At 37.5% G+C, this 24813-nt stretch overlaps 1 protein-coding gene across 5 annotated transcripts in view; it reads right to left on the bottom strand.

The window, feature by feature from the left end:
• LOC131427224 (synaptogenesis protein syg-2) overlaps positions 1 to 24813 on the bottom strand; it is a 957395-nt gene that overhangs the window by 245888 nt on the left and 686694 nt on the right. For all 5 annotated transcript variants that reach the window (XM_058590216.1, XM_058590219.1, XM_058590218.1 and 2 more), the window contains one exon: positions 20486 to 20645. In XM_058590216.1, coding sequence (XP_058446199.1) covers positions 20486 to 20645 — 160 coding nt within the window. The remainder of the gene's footprint in view (positions 1 to 20485; positions 20646 to 24813) is intronic.

The raw sequence follows: 24813 nt of genomic DNA, 5'->3' as shown, positions 1-24813 counted from the left end.
ACGGAAAAGTCCCTGACCTAACAGATAGATGGCACTAGTTTTATTGCAATTACTTTTTTTCAGTTAATACTAACCTTCAAAAGACAGCTGTGAATATTTCATGATATTCGATTCATTAGTTTGTGAGTTATTGTGCTAAGAGTGACGCAACTATCGGTTTTTCCAGAACAATGGTTCAAAAACAATTTCGTGTTTTGATTTAACACTGCTTCTTGATGGGAAAAAATAACGTTCAAGTGAAGCAAGGCTTAAAAAGTGTTATGGAGACACCGCTCCATCAGAAACAACAATAAAACGTTGGTTTGCTGACTTCAAACGTAGCCGTAGGGACACCGATGATGCAGAACGCACATCTAGACGTCCGAATGAGGCGGTAACACTAGAAAACATAAAAAGAATCCACAAAATCGTTTTGGATGATCAAAAAGTGAAGTTGCGGGAGATACCAAAAAACGAGAACGTGTTGATGATTCTGAGCAGTGTGTGGCCATGTTTAAACGTAACAAACCGGAATTTTCGCGTCGATATGTGACAATGGATAAAACATGGATCCATTACTTCAATAATAATATTTATCGACTATCTTGAGAATGAAAATACTATTAACAGTGAATATTATAAAGCGTTATTGGAGCGTTTTAAGGGTGAGATTGCAAAGAAACTACCAAAGAATAAAATTTGTATCATCAAGACAACGCACCGTGTCACAAGTCAATCAAAACAATGGCAAAACTACAAGAACGGCTCCCATATCCACCGTATTCGCCAGATTTTGCTCCTAAGTGACTACTGGCTGTTCGCGGATCTTAAGAAATGCTCGCCGGTAAGAAATTTCGTTAAAATCAAGAAGGTGATTGAGGCGTTTTGATTTGCAAGTCGATTTTGCGATTTCGGGTACGTGTATGTCTGAGAGTTATGATTTGTGGCCTGAGAAGGCAGTTTTTTTTGTGCATGTTAGATTTGGTTTATATGGTCTGTGATTTGAGTAAGGATAAGAAGGATATCGTAAGAATGCATCTCACTAGGATGGGTTAAGGTTAGTCTGGTGCAATTTGATGCTTGGACTTACTCTGAATGATTGAGTTTAGTCTGCTACAATTAGAATATACGTCAAAATGTTTCGGTTAAGGGGCTGTCCATAAAAGACGTCACGCCGCAAGGGGGCGGGGAGTGTTTCATAAAACGTGACCTTTTGTGACAGGGGGAAGGGGGGGAGGTTTTTGGAATGTGACGTCCAATATTTTCAATGAGCCATTTTTGAAATACCTAATTATATTACTGCTTTGCCCTATTTCCTGAAAAAATCTCCACAATAAACGTTTACATTCTATAGGAAAACGTGGATTTGTTGATGTAAAAGCTTCTTCTTGTAAATTCGGAAATGAGTGATGCAGGAAATCATTTCTGTTGTGATCAGCAAAAGTGCACGAAGGAGCGAGTAAATTAGAGAAATTAATAAATTTTGCCAAATATGAGTAAAAAAGAAAAAGATGCCTTCAAACGGTTTAACTTAAGTTATGCACTGACAATTTTTTCAGTAATTTGATTTTCTAGCATTGATAATAGTATATCATAAGAATTTCTCTTATCTGATTCTGATGCAGTTAATTCAATTGTACTCCATTTGAAAAAGGGCGGGAGATCAACGATTTCAGACGTAGATCATGTCATGTCTTATCTTGATCATATGTGATTTTCCTCCACCAACATCAAAGCTTATCGAATCATCCAATGATTGAACTTACATAAATCAAGAATCATTTTAGCTCAAAATCACTACCCATTGTGTGACGGAAGAGCAGTACCGATATTGATCGATGTGATTTAAATTTCACTGATCAACTGATAATGAAAAGATTCTCCGGCAGTGATCTCGTTTTGATGAGGTTTTGGTCTTTATTTTCTCAGCCCTGTATGCTACACTAAGGAAATATTATTCTTTACCTAAAACAATAATATATCTATATCGATTTTTCCCTCATATTTATATGGTTTGTCATACATATTGAATGTATTGAGATGAATTTTATTTATTTTGAATTCGTGACATGTGACATAGGGGGAGTGGGGGGTCTTTGCTTCTGTGGCAATTTGTGACAAAGGGGGGAGGGGGAGTAAAAAATCGTCAAAAAAAGTGTGGCGTCTTTTATGGACAGCCCCTAATTTACTTTGTGAATGATTTTTTTCTTATTCTAATGGAATACGATAAATGTAGGAGGCGCTCACTTACTTTCCACACCAAGACTCTCCGCTTCTGAGCAGGATGAACTATTCAACTATCCTACCCTATAATAACATGTAGAACAACCTACAAACGAAATCTAACCCGAATGTGTCGGGAAAGTGAAGGAAGCTGATAGTGAGTAAAGTTGCCTCCTTTCAAACGAAATTCGAAATGGATATCAATAGATTCCACCAGTGGAAAAAATGTAGTAATCCAATGTCCAATAAAACGTAGTGCTGGGCAAGTGTTTTTATATACAAGCCTAACAATGCACTACAAATACTAATTTTTCAAATCAGGATCTTTCAAAAGCAATTTTCAGATGTATTGTACAAAGTTGCGGATCATTTGACCGAAAACCGTTTTACCTGAATTGGCTATGGACCAACCGGCGGAATTCAAACTCACCTCATTTTCCCTGTCTACTCAAAGTTAGGTTTCTACCAAAAATCCCTCAAAACCTATTTTAAAAAACCCTTCTAAAAAGATGGAGTCAAAACTGTTTCTTAAAAAAAAGGATTTTGATTTTTTTTATTATTCAAAACATATTTTAGTGGCAAAAATTTGGCTTAACAGAACGGATTGGAATGCCATTAACTTCTATTTCTCCTTACTGTACATTGGATCCATATTTTCAAAAGCAAAACTTTAACAATCACTGGTACAAAACTAGTCAACCACCTTTTTCTTTGTCAAAGTACAAATTATTTACTGCCACTGATTGCATTCCAGTTGCAAGCCATTTCAATACCCAACTAAAAACTTGTTCAACCGTTGCTGATAATTAACTTCTGGATGGCAACGCAAAACAACTGCTGCTCTAATCGGAACTGCTGGTCACACCCAGTAATCTCGCACACTGAAGTATCGCAAACTTTCCCAGAGTGACCGGTATTCGAGATTGTAATATGGTTACGGAAAAGTCGGGTGCAAAGCTCAGTAGAGTAGTAATAAATTTTGTTTCGAATTGTTCGATTCGATTCAGTCGCAAAAAAAAAAACGGTTCAGAGGGTGAAGACAATCAACAATCCGTAATGAGTAGAGTTAGTTAGGAGTTTTTGCTTTCGATATTGAAATAATCATAGTCATAGAAATATGTTGTGCAGTTTTGAACTGGCTAATCGCTTCCATGATTAGGTTAACCGAAATCAGTGTTGCTTGGAGTTAACATAAGTCAACAGTTGAGAACCTTTAACTAACCACTTAGCACTCTTTTTTTTGGTTTGCATGTAAAAAAAATCATCTGACCGGAAATTAGGCAAAGGATTGATACTACAATGTAATGTTGGTTCTAATTATTCCCATTAGAATCCGTCATCCTTATGAGATCTGATTACAGCTTATGGTCTCAATATACTTCTAATACGAGTTTAAGTTGAAGTAAAAAAATTCCGCCGCATCCTTACTTCCGCCACATCAATTCTTGCCTTCAGTCTAACAACTCAATTTATTCGGTGTCGTTACACCGACGGGAGTCTGAAATCACTGCATAAACAAACCGCTGCCCTAATTGTGTAACGTGCGTTCGTCTGATTCGGAAGGACTGCTCCTAGGAGAAACATATTTCACCTTGGATGGGCCAAGAAAGCGGAACCAAGGTAAACGTTTGATTTTCCTTCACACCCGGAACACCTCGGGGGACCAAATAGCACGGCGCAAAGTGGCAAAAAAGCACAACGAAGCTACATAATCAAACGAAGAACGCTTGAGCAAACAAACGGTGCCCGGTGCGGACCAACCAAGAGGCTTGGTTCCCGGCGAGGTGGCAGAACCGGTGTTGTCTGATTTACAGGTATCGGCTATCAACCGTCGGGGAATGTTTTCCAACGAACTTTGCTTCCCGACATAGCTGGGGCTCGTTCGACCAAACGATTGCGGATAAATAGTCCCCCAGGAGATGAACTGGATTTGTGGTATTCGGTGAAAGAATTCGTTCAATTCAAGTGGGATTTTCTTGGATCGACTCGGGATAAATTGTAATCGTTGTTTAATGTAGTAAAAATTCGAGTTTTAGCTTCTGAGATAAAGTTTGAGGTCATTCGAGACTCTAGAATCATACGATAGAAATTTATCGTGAGTTTTCCCTACAACCCACAGCAGCTGATATTTTCTTTTCCTAGGTTTTGCCAAAACAAACCAGGCGGCGGTGGGGTGGGACAAAAAACTTGTCGACAAGAACCGGCAACGGCATATCAATGGAACCAGAACTCAGACCAGCGTTTGTTTTGAAACTAACCAGCATGCAAGAAAAATTCCGCCCCCCCCTCCCCACCCCCCATTATCGGTTGGGCAAGTTGGAGGTCCAAAATAAGCAATCTCCGCAATATGTGTCACTGTTTGGAGGCTCCCGGCTGGACACACATAGATTGCGGAGAAATTTATGTATGCGCTCGTCCTCGGAGCAGCCGGGTGGTCGTCGTCCCCGAGAGACGCACAGCAAAAAATATTGTCTCTGGTGTACTGCAGAACTTCACTTCTCGCCTGCTTTCGGTTAGTATCATGAGCGGGGTAGAGCTTTTGCGCGCGAGTTTTTGATCTAGGGAAAATATATTTACACTCCGGGAAGTGTAATGTTTGAACGAATATGTGCACCTGACTATGCAAACCGGGCGGGTACCTTTTCGGTCGCTGCGGAGAGAGGCACTTGTTCACTTTTTGCTAGAGACGCATAAATTTTATTAGATGAATGTTTAAATTGCCAACATATTCTGCTGCTGCTGCTGCTACCGGAAAAGTTTCACCCTTATCTCGCACGAAAACAAGTGTACCAAATCTGCCACGTTGGCTTGGCGGGACTCTCGACAGCTCGGAACCGTAACGATTGCGGTGGAAATGATTTAAAATTCTGAAAGTGATATGGAAGCCAAGCACCGGGGCAAAACTGCATGCTGGATGTTTCCGCATGTGTCTCTATAGAGAGGTGTAGCGCACATACAACACAACAGCCGGATTTCAAAGAATTACGAGATAAAATATTAACATTTCTGGAATGCGAACCGGGTACCGGCGATAGGTGGGTGGTATGAGCGAAAGTTGACGAGTGTCAGAATAGGGAGTAACAAAACCGGGGACAACTACGATAGATGGTCTCACCGGTTTAGTCAATTGAGTTGTAAACTGGATGGCATTACTTGGAGCGTGAGATAGTTGGATGCATTTTAAATTAGTTTAACTATGTGCTAGCTTCTGCCCTGGACTAGTCAGACACAAAGGTGTAGCATATCCGTAACCACCGATAGCCCCTGGCATATCCTTTTCCATTTTCCATGGATTTCATTCATTTATTGTCGTTAATATTTATGCAGAAAGGTTTAATTTGATAGATTTACAGGTCTATATTTCTTACATTTTAATTTAGCTTTTAAACATGTTTTCTTAACTGTATTGGAGTATTCACCACACATAACTTATGCTTTATTAGCAACCAAACGAATTGCGTAAGATATCGAATCACTCTCGGGATTGTTTTCACGAAATCCAGTAGATCGATAAAAAAAAGCTTTCACTTGCACTTTCAGGACAAAATATCATCAGCGATATTCGATCGGTAAGTGATACTTTTTAGTGATCTTCTTGTTGAGCTGTTCGAAAATCAGTATCATTTCATCGATTTTTTTTAATAATAACTAACTGAATTACCCGACCTTGCTCGGAATTGTTTCGTGAAGGCGAGGCCGCAAAAAAACTCTAGAAATTGTTCTGCCCATTGAAATACTCAGATCGTAGTGAAACACAACTTTGACAGCAACCCGATTGAACAATACTCCGTACATGTTCCGATTGCACACGGCCCATCTCAGATCTCACAATAATCATAATATTCACGGTAATTCTCGTAAAATCGGGTCAACTTATGTTTGATTCGCCGCTTTATACGTTTTACCTTTACCACCTGTTTACATATCACCTGGAATACTTGAAGTACAACCGTTTTGAGCCGCCAAATCAACGATTTTGACGAGTTTCCTAAACCTAACATCCCACTATAATCAAACAATGGATGCCATTTCTGTTTGCTGTGCCTGCGCCCGCGATCTGGAAAAAGCGGAAGAAATTGTTTGCAGATCATCTTTTCATCTCAAGTGCGCGAAAATATCCAGTGAAATCCGTGATTCTGTCACTAAGTGTTCAAATCTTTTTTGGATGTGTAACGCTTGCACTAAAATAACTATAAAATTAGTTAAAATTTAGAATTTACTGTGCTGAAAAAAACTCTTATTTTTAGAGAATGTGTTTAGTTGGCGAATATTCTGGACACAAACCAGCAATATTTCAATCCAACACGAAATTCTCATTGACAACTAATTTCGTTATTAAAATCAGAAACTTTGATTCTATTTATCTATCACCGTCATTACTGAAGGACAGCAGTGTCAAAGCAAAACAATCCATTAAAAAGCAAAAAGGGACAGTCTTGTTGAAACTGCTCGCAAATTGTTTAGATGTTTTTCGCATGTGTTACGATATATCCCTATATAAATTTTTAAACCGATATGTAAAAATGACGTAAACTGTTAGTGGAAAGTGTATTTATTCAGAATTTGTGCGCAGTTGAAGCGATTGTGGGTAATAATGTTTTTACGCGAAACAGTGAAGTGAGTTTCGAATGTTTCACTCTAATTGTACACGTCAAATGATGTTTTTTTGTATCTTCTCATTCCGGGCTACGCCTTCCGGTGTACTACTTGTATTCGGTTTTTGTTTTCCGAGTGCTTAAAGTTTTCAGTGAGAGAGTCGTTTTCGCGAAGTCGAATGAAGAAAACAGCGATTTAGAAGTAAAATTTTCAAAAATAAGTTTATGTTTTGCTTATGTCTTTTTCTCCAATACAACATCGTATTTATACCTGCAAATATAGAAAAGATAACCGCGACTGAAATTTTTTTCGGTAGTAGTGTGCCATCTAGTGGCTAGTAGTCATTACGGTGTTAACGAGCGCCATATAGCTGCTAATTGCAGAAATCAATTCAACCATTTATGTTGGTTGAAAACAACGTTTTATTTCTCTAATTCAACTAAAAAATTAGTTGAATGGATATGAAGCGTGCCTTAGCTAAGAAATGACAGCACGTTTAATTGGTGAATTCAACTAAAAAAAATAACCATTTCAACAAATATTTTATTATTATTAAGAGAATTAGAATTAAAAAATCTAAATTAACAAAAGTAAGATTTTTTTAGTTGTCTCAAAAAATAACTAACTAAAATCAGAAAATCAACTAATTTTTTCGCCAAAATGCTAATTTCGGTCTTTCCGTGTACTATCTCACAAGACGACACTACCCGGCACTTTCCATTGGCTCAGAATATTATCACTTCAAGCAACCCTAACAATCACTCGAACCGATCATTTACAGTATACTATCAGAACGTCCGTGGCCTACGCACTAAAACAATGGAACTTTTTTCGACCCTCTCTGCTTCCGACTATGACGTGATAGTATTTACAGAAACATGTGTGGCTTAATAAGAATATACTCGATACAGTACTAACCGACCAGTATACCATCTATCGAACCGATCATAATAATCTCACTAGCCGTTATCTTCGTGGTGGCGGTGTTCTGATAGGAATCAAAAAAAGGCATCCAGAGTAGTATTGTGACCGTTTCTGCAGCAGACCGTCTAGAGCACACAGCTGTTCACATCACATGCGGGAGAGCTTCTCTCGTCATTTGTGCAATATATCTTCCACCAAACTCGTATATCTCTCTTTACGAGCAACATGCAGTTTGTGTGAATGAAATAATTAGAAAATTTGCTGGCCGTGATAGGGTTAGAGTTCTGGGCAGGCTTCCCAAATGTACCGCCGCGCGACATTATTATTAGGGCTGTCATGCTACTCCTTCCATGACAGCCTTGTGATAGGTTTCATCACGACAGCCCTTAGACAAATAGTTCTGTACAGCCAACGTTGCCGTCATTCACTTCGTTCGACAGTTCATTCCATCACAAGACATTTTGTCATGGTCCACGACAGCCGAAGAAGCATGAAGTTCTCGCTGTTGCGACAGTAAACTTCGGGTATCAGTCACTGCGTTGTTTCTGTCGAGAGCAAAATATTACTCTCCCTTGACCAGGTCTGCGACAGTAGCCGGTGCGGTTCAAATTTGTTGCTCTTGGTTTGCTATGAAGATTCGAGGCAAGCATGTGGGTTTTAGTTTTGCCTTTGGTGATTGCTTTGCGCACGGGTTGATCATTGCGCATAGCAATCACCGTTGGTAGGGCATTGATAACAATATAATTGATAATTAATAATATACGAAACGGACTTTGGTTTTAATGAATAGTTAATTTTTATATTTTGGTCGATCTTCTATGAATCGATCGATCAATGGAATTCTATAGAAAGAAAAGTTTGTTTTCAAGAAATTATATTCATAATTAAAGAGCTTAGACAGTTCGGCGTGCTCGTTTCAGGCAGTTTACGTTCGGTTTGTGGGCTGTAACATTCATAGTGTAGACGCGTACTGATGTGCGTGAAGCATTATTTCCATCCTCTTTATCTCTTCCTTCAGAATATCAAAGGCGCGATCGTTTCTTATACAAGAGTGTATAAGTCAATTGAATCAGATTTTAGATGTAAACGGTGAATGAATGTTTGTAGCAAAAGATATATTCAAATCAAAGATTCTGTATTCGATACTAGTTAGCGTGATTCTGAATAGCATTCAACTTTGCGGTCGACTTGTAAGTCTACGGGACTATTGCATGGTCAGTGTTGCAATACTACGGACACTAAGAATCTTTCCAAGTCAGAACTGAAACATACAAAATCTGGCTCGTTAAGTTCGTTATATGTACATTGAACCACCAATCGAATAAAAACCTTGAGTGCAAAATTTGGAGTCGGAATTAGCAATGCAAAAATCATTTAGAAACTTATTTGCAGGTACCGTACAACAAAGCTTTGAGTGCAAAAACTGAATGAAAAATTGCGGTTCTTCCAAAAAACATGTTTCCAAGCGTGGAATGCAGCATGGTTGCCCGTAACAGATTCGAAAGTTTATTTCGTTTTATTTAGAAAAAAGTTTTAGTTCACCAAGTTATTTGTCTTTCTTGAGTAATATGGTCGTAAGCTTTCCAGACATATTAAGTTATCTTCTATATATGAATAGTGTAGTGTTTCTATGAACCTGGAATATATTCCAAAATACATATGTGCTGATAATCTGGAATTCATTTTCTTCCTGTTATGCATTGAATTATCTTATCTCTAGAAACGGCATATTAAAAATTATATTATTTTGGTCATAGCTACCAGAAGTTTGCGACTTTTACACACGTCAAAACTGTCACTTTACATTGTAAAATTTAAAACTCGGTTAAAGCGCATCTTTCATCAAGTAGAAGCTTGTGTTCAGTATATTTTGAATTCTTTAGCTTAATGTCGTTGTTTACCACAAAACTTGATATAAAAGTAACTGAGGCCCAAATTTATAGCTGCAGTTAAAAGGACAATTTCATGTAAACTTTGAGAAGTATCTTAATCATTTCCTCTATGTGCTTTTACGCTCAATCCAATTTTGGAAATGTAGATGTTGCAATCACGAGCCGCACGCAGAAGAAGATGCGGTGCCTTGAAATTTCAAACAGCACATCCAGTTTCTATGCGCTTGCTACAATTCTCGTACACATTTTTGGTTCTCTGTTTCAGTCGGCTCTCACGCCCTCACATTTCGATGCACTATAGATTTATCGTATTGAATTTCATTGCCGGTTCTGGTTGGGAAATTTGGGGATAAGTACGATTACCTATAAAGTACACTTATATTTCCAAAAATGGTAAGTAACAAAAACTACCCAAACATGAATTCAAGCTCAATTTGGTTTTGAAGAATCTTATATCTGCCATAGGAATTATAAAAATTTCATAGTGTCTATACATAGATTTTGATTTTGTCATAAAAAAAGGTTTTGAAATTACTTGAAAATTCGACTAGTGAAAGTTGACATTCGACTAAGATAAGTTAAGCAATTCCTCCGTGTGTGTATGTGTCAAACAACGTCACTCAATTTCTCAGGCATGACTGCACCTATTTTCCCAAATCAGGCTGATATGAAAAGGCTGCATAGGTTACTATTGAATTTAATTCGGATCCGACTTCCGCAGTTACAAGTCTAAGAATGTCGAAAATTTTCTACTCTAATTGGCTAAGTAGCTTGTGTCCGCATTTAAAAAAATCAAACGTTTGGAACTTTAAATATTGTAAATGAATAGTGAAACATTCTGAGAGCCAAGTTCATTGCATATATTTAATAGTTTTCTTTCTGAAAAGAAATTATGTTAAAAAAAAAGAAAAATGATATATTGAAAAATGTAGGTGTGATTCCCCGGCGAACGACCACAATTAGGTTTGAAAGCGGGAATAAATAAATATAATAATAATAATAATAATAATAATAATAATAATAATAATAATAATAATAATAATAATAATAATAATAATAATAATAATAATAATAATAATAATAATAATAATAATAATAATAATAATAATAATAATAATAATAATAATAATAATAATAATAGTAATTATAATAATAATAATAATAATAATAATAATACTCAGCACGTTGAATAGTAGCCATGTGATCATTGAGTTTGCTAGGTCCAGTCAGAGCTCTGACCAGAATACTGCAATGATGCTTGGAAAAATGCAGTAGACACTTTGACATTTTCAGATTTAAATCTGGTAGAAATGCTTTTGTCTGAGCGCAAGTTTGCAAGCTGCGCCAGTAGCTGGCATGTTTGGATGCAGCCCAAGAACGAATCTTGTGCTTTATCCAACTAATTGAAAGTGGTAAAGCTGGTTCAGGACCAACGAAATCATTCGTTTCACCAGCTCTAGCCAACTCATCAAATAATAATAATAATAATAATAATAATAATAATAATAATAATAATAATAATAATAATAATAATAATAATAATAATAATAATAATAATATTGTGGCTGTCATTTCCGACCCTAAAAAATTCATTTGTTTAGTTATCCTAGGAGAAACAGAAAAATCAAAACGTCGTTATTCAGAATAAGGGTGCATAAGATATTTTCGGAGTATTATCAATGAATGCTAGTGTATCTGTTTCTTTAGGAATAAGAAGGAAGCACTAAGGATGAATACTTCAGTAATTCAGATATATGAGCCGTTACACAAAACTCTGTGTTTATCTTTTAATTTTCGTTAGTTATTAAAATTCATTGCCTTCGCCGACAGTATATATAAATCTAAAACAATTTCTTTATTTCACAATGGTAATGTAATGAAACCCTAAAATTTCCTGCAAAGGTAATCCCAACAACGCAATCGTATGTACTAGTACCATTTCATTGAGGCAGCCGAAATAGTGCGAGCGCACTATGAGCGCACAGCTCGTCTCCAGAAACAGCCGGTTTATTACTTCAAGAGACATTGATGAGACAGCCGGCTCGCGACAGCCCTTCGTAACAGTAATTCCCTAAAAATCAAAGGATGTCTTCGATTTTCAAAGGCTGTCGCCGTAACAGTTCATGCGAAAGAGTAAACATAAAGAAACAGGATACAAACAGCCCGTTCGGTTTGACTACTCTCCGGATAGAATACTCTCATCAAACTGGTGAGTAGAAACTGTCTCAGTGACAGCATTCATTTAGCCATGCGAGCGCTGTGGCCATTACAGTTCGGCATATGCTTGCACACATATTGTAGACTGGGCTTTCGACTTTGCGCTCCGACAGCTCATGCTATCTCGTGGCGGATGTCATTGAAAAGCAGTACTGCTGGGAAGCCTGGTTCTGGGTGACTATAATCTTCCGCTGCTACACTGGAGCTTCGACGATGAAGTCGGTTGCCTACTACCTAGCAATGCAGCTTCTGAACATGAAATTTTATTCGTTAAAATGATGATCGCTTCTGGTTTGCAACAGATAAATTATTTGACAAATCAGAATGGTAAACTGCTTGACCTAGCATTCGTTAGCTGGGCCAGTGATTGTGAAGATTTTGTACCCTCTTCGTCTCTGTTGAGATTGGATCGCCATCATCCTCCCTTCGTATTAAAAATAGAAGTCTCACTTTCTTCGCATGTGGATGCCGAGGAAGACACGGTCTACGATTTCAATCGGTACTACCATGAATTAAATGCGGAAAATTCACGTATAAATTGGGTTGATATACTGACGCATGGAACATTAGATGAAGCAGTTGAAAAGTTTTACCGTAAGCTAGATTCTATTTTTCAACACCTCGTTCCTCGGAAACGACATATACGTCACTCAAATAACAAACGACCTTGGTGGAACAGTGAGCTTCGCAACATTTGGAACCGCCTAAGGAAGGCTCGGAAACGGTTTTTTCGGACAAAATGTGAAAATGATAAATTGCTCGTGCGAGATTTGGAACGTCAGTTCGATTCACTCAATGCATCGTGTTTTCGGATTTATATATCTCGACTGGAAAGTAACTTCAAATCTGATCCAAAACAATTTTGGTTTTATCTTCGGAATAAAACGTCTTCTCGTGGAATTCCCGAAAATGTTTTCTACGGGAATCACTCGTCTTCAGCAGATTTGGAATCAGCTAACCTATTCGCGTCTCTCTTTCAAAGTGTGCTAAGTAATAGCTCACCATCTTTGGAGTATCTCTATCCTGCAGTAAAGCACATTATCAACACTGATCAGCATGGCTTTGTCAGAAAACGATCAACAACGACTAATATGATGAGCTACGTTTCTATACTGATTGACAAACTCGAAAAACGACAACAAGTTGATGCGTTGTACGTTGATTTCTCTAAAGCTTTCGATTGTGTACCCCATCTGCTCGCAATAGAAAAATTGAGTCGTGGTGGTTATCCCTGGCTGACAGATTGGATTTTTTCGTATCTCACAAATCGCATAGCCTCAGTTCGTGTGGGATCTATTCTTTCTGATCCTTTCAACATTATATCAGGTGTTCCCCAAGGAAGCCATCTAGGTCCACTACTCTTCGTACTGTTCGTGAATGACCTATGAAGAGAATTATCATCGCCTCAAGTAATGTATGCAGACGATCTCAAAGTGTATCGCATCATTACTAGCCTTGTGGATTGCTGTGCCTTACAAATGGACGTTGACAAAGTTATTGACTGGTGTAACAGAAACGGTATGAGTATAAACATAAAAAAATGCAGTGCAATTACTTTCTCACGATCGCAATCTCCGATCGTGTTTGAATACTCTATGATGGCTGTTCCAGTTCAACGCGTTTCTGCTGTCAAAGATTTGGGCATCGTCCTTGATCGTAAGCTTCGTTTCACCGAACAATTATCTCTAGTTACGGCAAAGGCTTACGCAGTTTTGGGACTTATCAAACGCAACACCAGAGACTTTGATGATGTGTATTGCCTAAAGACAGTTTACGTCGCTTTAGTACGCAGTATTTTGGAATACGGAGTAATAATCTGGGCACCCTACCACAACGTCCACATCGATCGAATCGAACGAGTTCAACAATGTTTCATTCGATTTGCACTACGACGACTTCCATGGCAAAACCGTCTTCAATTACCTAGCTACGAAAATCGCTGCGCTTTGATTAATCTTCCTACACTACAAAACAGACGAATTTTCCTTCAGCGACTGTTTGTCTTCGACTTGCTTTCAAATAACATCGACTGCCCAGCGCTTTTGGAGAGATTGCATTTTAATATTCCTGGAAGATCATTGCGAAGAACAGACTTTCTTCGACGATCAGTCCATCGTACACAGTACGGTCAAAACAATCCTATGGATGCTTGTTGTCATCGCTTCAATAGTGTTTATCATTTATTTGATTATACAATGAACAAAAACGCATTTGAAATTAAAATATTTATGTTAGGTTAATGATAGTAGTTGTATAGTAATAGTCTGGTCGATAATTTTATTTTAATCGAAGACAAATTTTATATAAATAAAAACTGAAATAACTACTCCCTCTTAGTTATAAAAATTCCGATGAGTTAATTCAAAATTTGTCGTAAATTTTTTTTTTATCATTGTGGTTTGACAGTTTTCTCAATTTCCAAAAAAAATCACATTGATTGTATTATTTCTTCGTCTCTTCCAATGTTTCCTCCCATTGTTAAAAATACTTATTCCCCTCCCTCTTTTAAATATTTTTGTAAATCTCGCTTAGTTGTTAGAAATAAGCAGTACTGGTTAAGAAGTACCATTTTTTCGTAAAATCTGATCAATTTTGCTTTATATTTCGAATATGGGGCACTTGCTACACTCCCTCTCCATCAGAATAACCTTATAATCAATTTCGATAAGAAAGTAGTATCTGTAGTATTATATCACCTGTGCAATGAATATCTGAACTCTGAATTGCAAAAAGTACCTGTGCCAAGTTTGGTGATAATTCACTGAGTTTTTATGGAATTATGTCGTTATGAATCGTCGTTGTTATTAAATCATTTCCACCGCAATATGCACAAACAATTGGACTGAGAGCTTCTTTAATAGTTGCTATCTTTTCACGCGTAAATATTCTTATGATCATCTCTTAGCTGTAATAAATGTCTGTGCATGGCGAAAAATGTCGAGTTCGAAAAAATTCGTAACATTTTGCCTCAAATTCCCTTTTAGCAACCCATGAACAGAAAAAATCACTTGTGCCAAGTTATCTAATAATCTATTGAGTTGTATCGAGGTTAAGATCGGTCAAATAAACAATTTATCCCCCCCCCCCCCTTTAAAAATATCACATTAAACCACCTTTTTAGAGGCACTCATTACTTCAAACCCCAACAAACACCTTTAAGACCATATTTGAGTTTTACAAAATGTTTGTATGGTCTTCAAAAAGTATCAATTCTCGTCAAATTGGATAAATATTGTCATAACTCTCCTCTTCCCCCCTACTATTAAGGGCAAGAATACCCTTATGATTATATCTTGTGTTGTGCAAATAAAATAATTTTAACGACCCCCCTGTTAAGGGCACTTGTTACGCTCTCTTTCTCATCAAAATACCCTTATGACCATCTCTTAAGAGCAAGAAGTACATGTGCGAAGTTCGATAGCAATCCATTCAGTACTTTCGGAGTTTTTTTGCCGTTACAAACATTACACCCCCCCCCCCTCCCTTTTTAAAGACACTTGCTACATCCACCCCCCCCCCCCCCCCCCCCCCATATAATCATATTTAATTTATGCAAAATATTCCTATGAACTTCAAAATGTATCGATTCTCGTGAAATTAGACAAATTTTTTTATTACTATTTCTGTAAAGGACACTTACTACGTTCCCTCCCCCATTAAAATACCCTTATGACCATCTCAGAAGAGCAAGAAGTATGTGTGCCAAGATTGGTGGCAATCCGTTCAGTAGTTTCCGAGTTATGCCGTTTGAAACTGAGATTATCGTCCTTATTCTGAATAACGACGTATTGGTTTTAGAACGCCAATGTAAATCGGGTTTACCCAAGGGGGCTCGTTGTATCGTGTCGGCCATTGTATATTTTGTGGGTAAGAGAGGAAGTAAGCTTCTTGTTGAGGGTGAGCGGGTGTGATACGGAGAGGAGAGGGCGATAGCATATTGGGTTATTCTCGTGAGTGTCGGTTGGAATTAGTGTGTGTTCCTGAGTTACTGTCATTCTAGGTCATGCTGACTGGTATCGATTGTGGTCGATGGTGGGACATGAGGGACGTGTAGAAGAGGGAAGTGACACAGGCTGTTTTGTTTTCGTGTTCTGTTTTTCGATGACATAACAATTTGAAACTTGATGCTTCCTTGTTTCTGTAGTCTAATTTTACGACCACGGCGTTTTTCGCTGGGTCACCGGAAAGTGCAAGTGCTGACATTTTAGATAGCTTCATGTAGGTAAGTTTTTATTTTATGTAGGTTTCTAGGTTTTCGTGGAAGGGTGCTTTTACGGGTTTTTGTTAAGTGCGTGTGGTCTGGGGTGTGTGAAAGATTTAGTCTTAGATATTCATATTACATGGTCTGGAATGTGTGAGGAGATTTAGTGTTAAAGGCTCATATTACAATGATCTTGTAATAACACTAACAATAGGTACAAATTGAATAAAAGATTTAGAAATTTAAATTTTTTTCACCTAAAAAAATAAAAATTTAAATGTAGCAACCCTGCACGCTACACGAAATTGAACAAATCACGCTGTGAATGAAGCAAAACCGACGTACCATTACGTACTAAATTTGCATCGTCATTGAATGACAATTCGAATGCCCTATAATAACGAAACCGGAAGCCTGATCTAGATGAAATTGCACTGTATATTTAAAGACTTAAAAGCTTTAGTTTGCAACAAAAAAAAGTGTCCTGCAAAATGCAGAATTTTCACATCTGCTTTGCGGTTCAAATTGACTTGCCGAAGTTTTGCATTAAGTACACAGAACGACCGAAATTATCTCTGCGCCTAATTCGTATTACTGTTTTTGAATTAGTTGATTTTAACAACAAAATTTCCAAAGAACTACAAAATTAGTTAAAATTGAGAATTTACTTTGCTGAAAAAACTCTTATTTTTAAAGAATGTGTTTAGTTGGCAAATATTCTGGACACAAACTTGCAATATTTCAATCCAACACGAAATTCTCCATGACAACTAATTTTGTTACTAAAATCAGAAAATTTGTTTCTATTTATCTATCACCATCATTACCGAAGGACAAAGAAAACAAAAATGAAATTGGTTTTATTAACAATTTTATTAGCCAAAAACTCATGAGAAGTGTCAAAGCAAAACAATCCATTAAAAAGCTAAAAGGGACAGTCTTGTTGAAACTGCTAGCAAAATATTTAGATGATTTTCGCATGTGTTACGATATATCCATATATAAATTTCTGAACCGATATGTAAAAATGACGTAAACACTTAGTGGAAAGTGTATTTTTTCAAAATTTGTGCGCATTTGAAGCGATTTTTCGTAATAATGTTTTTACGCGAAACAGTGAAGTAAGTTTCGAATGTTGCACTCTAATTGTGTATGTCAAATGATGTTTTTTGTATCTTCCAACTTACTTGTATTCGGTTTTTGTTTTCCGAGTGCTCAAAGTTTTCAGTGTTAGAGTCGATTTCGCGAAGTCGAATGAAGAAAACAGCGATTTAGAAGAAAAATGTTCAAAAAGATGTTTATGTTTCGTTTATGTCTTTTTCTCCACATCGTATTTATACCTGCCAATATAGAAAAGATAACCGCGACTGAATTTTTTTTCGGTGGTAGTGTGCCATTTAGTGGCTAGTAGTGATTACGGAGTTAACGTTTTTTAGGTGACAAAGCGCCATATAGCTGCAAATTGCACAAACCAATTCAACCATTTATGTTGGTTGAAAACAACGTTTTATTTCTCTAATTCAACTAAAAAATTAGTTGAATGGAAATGAAGTGTGCCTTAGCTAAGAAATGACAGCACGTTTAATTGGTGAATTCAACAAAAAAAAAATGCCATTTCAATAAATATTTTATTACTATTAAGCAAAGACATCATATTCACAAGATATCCAGCTCTCACATTTCCCGAACAAATCTTTGGCAACATCCTTTTTCGCGACCATGGCGCCCTCAGGCGAGTCCGCATTGAATCACGTACATAGAAGTAGGGGAGATAAATGTCAAATTCGTACGCGCCAAAATAGCAGCACTGCGCACCCATACAATTGACATGACATGTTGAATGAGACGACGTGCGATGGCGTTGCTGAACTGAAGATTGAGATCGATCCAAGCTGACAGGGCCTGTATTAAGGGAATTAGAATTAAAAAATATAAATTTGCAAAAGTAAGATTTGTTTTAGTTGTCTCAAAGAATAACTAACTAACATCAGAAAATCAACTAATTTTTTTGCCAAAATGCTGATTTCGATCTTTCCGTGTATGCACTGAAGAGTCTAAGACGAAACGTAAACAAAATTCAATACGGTTTTCTAACTCATTCAATTCTCAAGCCTTTCAGTCAACAAGCCAACTACATTTCTACATCAAATCAAACTTTTCAGTGCATGCAATCGTTTTGTATCGGTTCTCGTGACGTCCACTGTCTGGAAGTAACCTTCTCCTGGCATGTTTCGTGTGAGACTGAAGCATTGGCAAGGATTACGCTTATATTTATAGATTCATGTGCTTTCACAGTATCGTTTTTGCTTAGAATAATCAATCAGACCGACGCTTCCTAGCTGAGTTGTTACTTACTTATTCAAAACCATCGTCTCCGGTAGGGAAAGCAAGTAAGTCAGCGTAGTTCGCTATTGATCAAAATTTCAATCACATGTACATGAAAATATGTAGCTTTATCAGTTCCAATCGATGCGTAGAAATATTTCCAATCAGTTGATGAAATAATATTACAAATCGAAATAAAATTGATTGAAAGCTTGCTACAGTTCCTCCTGTAGAGTTTTCCTTTAACATTTATACTGCAACAAAATATGAACAGGCACCATGAAAACAGTCTTTGAATTGATAAGAAATTCCTAATCATTTTTTTACTACATTAACTTCTGAATGTTCGTAAACTCTGTAGTGGAGTTTTTCATTTTTGTCCCAAGGATTGTACTGCTGGATATGTTTTTGTTGTGTATGCTAGAAATCTGATGCAAAGTCTACGTCAGGAGAAGGTTAAATTTCGTGTTGGAATGCCGAACATAGAAATTTCCTTTGCTTTGTCCTTTACTTTGGAGTCGATTTTGTACTACGTGAAAATATGAAATGATCGTGCTGTTACTTTGAAGGTCACATGAACTTTGCAGAAAAACCCATCGTTTGCCCAGTTTGCCAAAGGCAAAGACTTTCGCAGAAATTATTCAGTTTTCCAGTGTCATTAAATCCGCCAAGTTCAATGCCGGTGCACAAGAATAAGAAACGGGAAACAACCTTGAAAAACACAAGCCGGCCAAGCACTCAGAACATAAATGCGCTGTTGTACACTTTACAAATTACACCCATTACAATCGTCGTCAGAATTGCCGTGGTGGGCCGTTTCCGACACAGCTTGTCATCGGTTGCCGTTTGAAGTGAAGCCACCGTCCGTGAATAGCGCCTGCTGCTGCACCATCCACACTTTGAGTGGCTCCGTTTGTCCTTGTCCCAGTGTCATCTGCCTTCCGTCAAACTGCATTCACCCACCCACCTCCGATTGCATACTGATTTGAAACAAATAGTATCATCTGAATCCGAATGATTCCCACCGCAACACAGTATCCGGAAAACTATACTCCGTACGTTTCCTGGCATTCTTCCCAGAAGGGTTCGTGGGAAGCCGGCTCGCTCTGACTCGCTAGAGTGCGGCACCAACCGGTGTTATGTCAATGTGAGGAAAAGTGTGCGACACTGGCAAATTCATATTTTGCTCTAAGCTAACTACCAACGTAGTACCTACAATAACAACAACAACAACACCCACCTCACACATACACACTGAGATATCGGAGAAGTCGACATCTCGCTACGGTGTTACGGTGAAGGACGGAGAAAAATTTTAGGCTGCCTGGCGCGATCTGACAAAACCGTACAGAACAATGAACAAACTGATTCTTTTTTTTTTTTTAGTGAGGAGACCGAAGTTTTCCTTTACTTCGGTGCTGCCGGCGAAAAGTACCACTATAGCTTTCGTGGAACCCCCTAGGAAAGGATCGGAACGACGAGCAGGAGGAGCGGGAACTGGAGGATGGTGTGAACAGCATGGATGTGTTATATGCATATGGATATGTCGCACGGTGGCCCTGGGAGGGGTACGTACATCTTATCGACCGTACATACGAGCTTGTTGAAAGTCAATTTGCAGTCATCGAGCAATGTGCTTGATGATGTTGTGTGTATACATTTTTAATATGGAATAACAGAATATCCCGGGAGGTTGAGAAACGTAAATAGCAGAAGACATTCTGTCCTTGCCGCGATGTTGGTGAAATAATCCAAGCTCAAGAGGTGACGACACTTTGTGCTCGGTGTGGAACCGTACGGAAGAAGGTGTGCTGGGATTCTGGGAGTTTGGTCCCACCTGCTCCGACCGAGCGAGTAGCTGCAGAATAAGATGTCAATTTGTATACCCGCATCGAGGAGTGAACGGTAATCAGATTGAGCGCTTTCGTAACAATAGTGCATAATAACGGTTTATGGTTTACACGAGCTTTGCCGTAGGATGGATGCCGTGATGCCGTAGGCCAGAACCAGAATGGCGGGTCAGGGTGGGAAACGGGCAAACAGCAAACCAAGAACGGGGTTTTATGATAGCCTCATCATGATCGCTATTGAAGGAAAAACGGTTTCGTAAAAGCGGCTCGTTACTTACACATAACTTTCAGGTCCACCGTGTTGCTTTCGCCGTCGCCTTCGACGTTGGACGCAATGCAGGTGTAGTTGCCGGCCTGGTGCCGGTTGACGGTTTGCAGAGCCAGTGCCGTACTGCTCATTATCACGCCCGTTTTCGAGTTGTGCTGCACCACTTGGTCCTGTGAAGATGAAGGAGAAGAAATGGTATTGAATTTGAATTGAAGCTGAGCATAAAGTGTTGCACGAAAAATGACCGGGCTATGAAAGAAGGTATCATTTTCAGCAAACTTGATAGCAGGGTTGTTTCAGCGCAGTTATACGTGTTTAATGGTTTTCATTTTTTTTTGTTTTTTCACGACAAGCAAATAGAAACCCACATTTTTTGGATTGATCCAAAAACTGTGAAAAATTATTTTATTTTTGTAAATTAAATAGCATAGAAAAGCAATTCTAAAGGGTAATTTTGAAGAGGTATAGGGTTGGATTTTCAAAATTAAATTATGGACGACGATTCATGATTAAATTCAAGTCGAGTTTTTTCGCATTTTTTTTATTTACCTCAAATTTGGCACACGCATACTTCATAACCAAAAACGTGTCCAAGTAGCAATTTTTGTTATGCTAGCTTATTTATGACTAGTTTGCAACCAGAAATTTGAGTTATTGTTACTAACATCTAACCACTTGCGTGACTTACAAAGCGCAGTTTCTACTATTTTTTATGTTGGCTAAAAATAAGTTGTCGTTACGTTGTAATGCCATACTGAAATAACTTATTTCTCCATAACTTGAAAATAACTTGTTTTCAAGTAAACTAGTTGAAAATTGGTCGCCATCGACATTATCAACATTGAATGAATCCATAATGTTTTTCTATCAGCATTAAAAAGGCAGTATAGTATTTGAAATTACAAATTTGATACAAGGTACAAATTTCACAACGATTTTAAAACTGTCGAGCGGAATTAAAATTTAATTAACTGTTTTTTTATGCGCCTTCAATCAAAATCTGTTTATGAAGATATGAACAATAAACAACGAAAAAACCTTATGTTCGGAATGCTCAAAATTTATCCAAGTAGAGTGATTTCTCATTATTTTGAATTTATATATCATGATAATTGTAATATCACAATCGATGGTTAATCCCTATATTGTTTTCTTCAAGCTTAAAAAATAGTGCATAGAACAAAAATGGCTAAGCTGCTTTTCATTATTTTCGCCAAAAAGTAGTTTTGGAAAAAGTATTACCCTGGTTTTATACACTTCTTGCGACTCCATAGTGTGATCGCCATATTCAAGCCAACAAAAGTTTTTTAAGTTGCATTTCCGTTATCATTACTTTGGGAAAACCTGCCGATAGCTATCTGAATCAATGAAGAAATTGTATGTTATAATCTTGTAATATCTATGTTATTGCTACATCAATTCATCGTAACGATTTACATTTACACTTACGTATTTATAATGCTTTAGCAACCTTTTTTCAACTAGTAGCTAAAACCATAGCTGTGATTAAAGATATGTTAGAATCAAGTAACGATAACTTACAAATGATAGCTAGTTCAATGTTTAAGTTATAAAGAAAGACTGCCGTCACCTTGTTTTAACCAGTATAACATAATAAACATGTTCGTGCTCTTGTTGCAACATAGTTTGGACTTACTCGCATCAGAACTAGTTGCGGATTGCTACTTGGGTTATTAATCCACCTAGCAGTGAGGTATCATACCTTTCTTTTCATTAATCCGCATGTGTTTTTTGCATGGCTGTTCTTCGATGTTTTAGTTCTCAAACTGCAAATCGAATCGAATTTCAATCTTAAAGTGTGACAATCGATTGAACATTTCATGAGATGTTGAAGTAAGTTCCACTTTAAAGTTTTTCGCCATTATTTATGGTACTTCTAGAGTCGGTATTCAGGAACTAGCATAACCCAAATTGATTCGTATGGCCATAAATCAATAAGCCAAACAATTTACATCTTCTATATCGGTATGAATTTTAAAAACTCATCGTCCTGTAATTTCAAAATCGGAAGTTCACCAATTTTGTATGGGACCATAAGTCCTTTAATTTTGAATTTTTGTTTGTAAAGTTCGATTTGGCCTTTTCGAGAAAATGATTGAGCTTTGAGAAACGATTCGATACTGGAACCGGAATTCTAAAATCGGTGTAGCCGAAATCAGTTAAATGCACCTGGGGAGTGTGTAGACATCTTTGAGAAATTGTAGTGCGAATTAAATTTTTGGGTACCTTCCGAATCGAAAATTGAATACCGCTTAAACTGGAATAAATTTATTCGGTATTCGACTATCCAAATCTGCAAATAGTACTCCGGACGGCGTAACCCGAGCGAAATCAACTAGGAGCTACAGAGAAAAGTAACCGCCCACTGCGAGTATTCTACAAAAAATTGTGATGGATCTTATGCTAATTTCGGTCGCTCGTTGAAGTTTCTGAATTTGATTGGTTCAAATTTGGTACAACTAATCGATTGTTGTTTTAACTAAACTGTCATTTTTGCCTTTCTCTATAGAAAGGTATTAGAATAGCTGGAAAACCGACTTTCGAACGGAGCCTCGGAGATCCATAGTGTTATATACCATTCGACTCAGTTCGACGAGATCGGAAAATGTCTGTGTGTATGTGTGTGTGTGCACTTTTAGAAGATATTTGAACGCGCTCAATTTTCTCAGAGATGGCTGAACCGATTTTAACAAACTTGGGCTCGTTTGAAAGCTATTGTCGGGCCATTGATAAAGTTCGAAGATCAAATGGCTGTGACTTTTGGTTCCGGAGATATGATTGTATAAGTGACGTAACCGACAAAAAGCGTTGTATTTGAACGCGCTCAATTTTCTCAGAGATGGCTGAACTGATTTTAACAAACTTGGGCTCGTTTCAAAGTTACTATCGTATCATTGATCAAGTTCGAAGATCAAATGGCTGTGACTTTTGGTTCCGGAGAAATGATTGTATAAGTGACTTAGACGACAAAAAGCGTTGTATTTGAACGCGCTTAATTTTCTCAGAGATGGCTGATCCGATTTTAACAAACCTGAGCTCGTTTGAAAGCTACTGTCGTGCCATTGATCAAGTTCGAAGATCAAATGGTTGTGACTTTTGGTTCCAGATATATGATGGTATAAGTGACGTAACCGACAAAACAGGTTGATTTTTACCGCTCTTATATATAAAAGGGTGCCCAAATTTTGGGATCACCTCTTTTTTTGTTAAGCTCTAGTGCTCAAAAGTTTAAGCACCTCGAAAAAAGCCTTCATGCTAAATTTGACCTAAATCGGACATGCGTAAGGGGTGCTGCCCGGTGGTAAAGGTTTGACAATTTTCGATCTTGAAAAAGCACCATAGGGGGAAGTACATGAAATTTCCAAAATCGAAAATTTTTTTGATGCCAAAACACTTAAAACTGCATAAAACATCGAAATTTAGTGTCATCTCAAGAAAAATTTTGATAGTTTTTCTAAGTCCCAAAAAGTCGATTTTTTCAAAAAAATTTTTTTTCGAGATGACACTAAATCTTGACGTTTCATGCAATTCTAAGCCTTTTGGCATCAAAAATTTTTTCGATTTCGAAAATTTCATGTACTCCCCCCTATGGTGATTTTTCAAGATATATGAAAATTCCACTAAGTGGACTGAGAAGGCTTTTTTTAGATTAGCATCACTATCACTATTCTCATACAAATAGGCAACGCAAATGTCAAGCACTAGTGTGGAAAAATGATGCTGACTGTGTGACATAAGCATGCTTTTGTGAACTACTCGAATCAATCTGAATCAATTGGTGTCAAAATTGGTTTCCGAAATTATTTAATATAAGTATGAAATATATTTTCATGAGACTTTTATGAAAAAAGAGAAAGGCATTATCACACCACTAGGTGGATTAAGAAGGGTTTTTATTTATCGTTCTGACAGTTTAGAAATGACATCCAGCAAAGACACGCACCACAAACGAGTAATGAAACGTTACAGTTGAGCAATGACATACACCTAAAGCGGAAAATGGAACGTTTCAATGAAGTGTCACTCGTGCAACTGAGCAATGACACAAACCCAGCAAAGTTACCTGTATGCATGAAGGCAAAAAACGTCTCAGTTGTTTTAATCAATTATTCAGTTATTTGAACTTCAGACGTCTATTGCAATAAATAATCGTTTACCGCAGGAACAACGAAATTTTGCCTAAGTAAATACAACAAATGATTATAATTCCCAAGAGGAAATTCACCAGCAAATTTTCACAGGGAATTCAGAAATTTTTCCTATACTTGCAGAATGGCTTGCTGGAAGATAATATCACTTTACTTTAGCTACAGTTTT

Source organism: Malaya genurostris, chromosome 2, assembly GCF_030247185.1.
Source record: "Malaya genurostris strain Urasoe2022 chromosome 2, Malgen_1.1, whole genome shotgun sequence".
Taxonomy (NCBI): Eukaryota; Metazoa; Arthropoda; class Insecta; order Diptera; family Culicidae; genus Malaya; species Malaya genurostris.
Note: the sequence above shows the minus strand (reverse complement) of the source record. Positions and strands in the feature narration are given on the sequence as shown.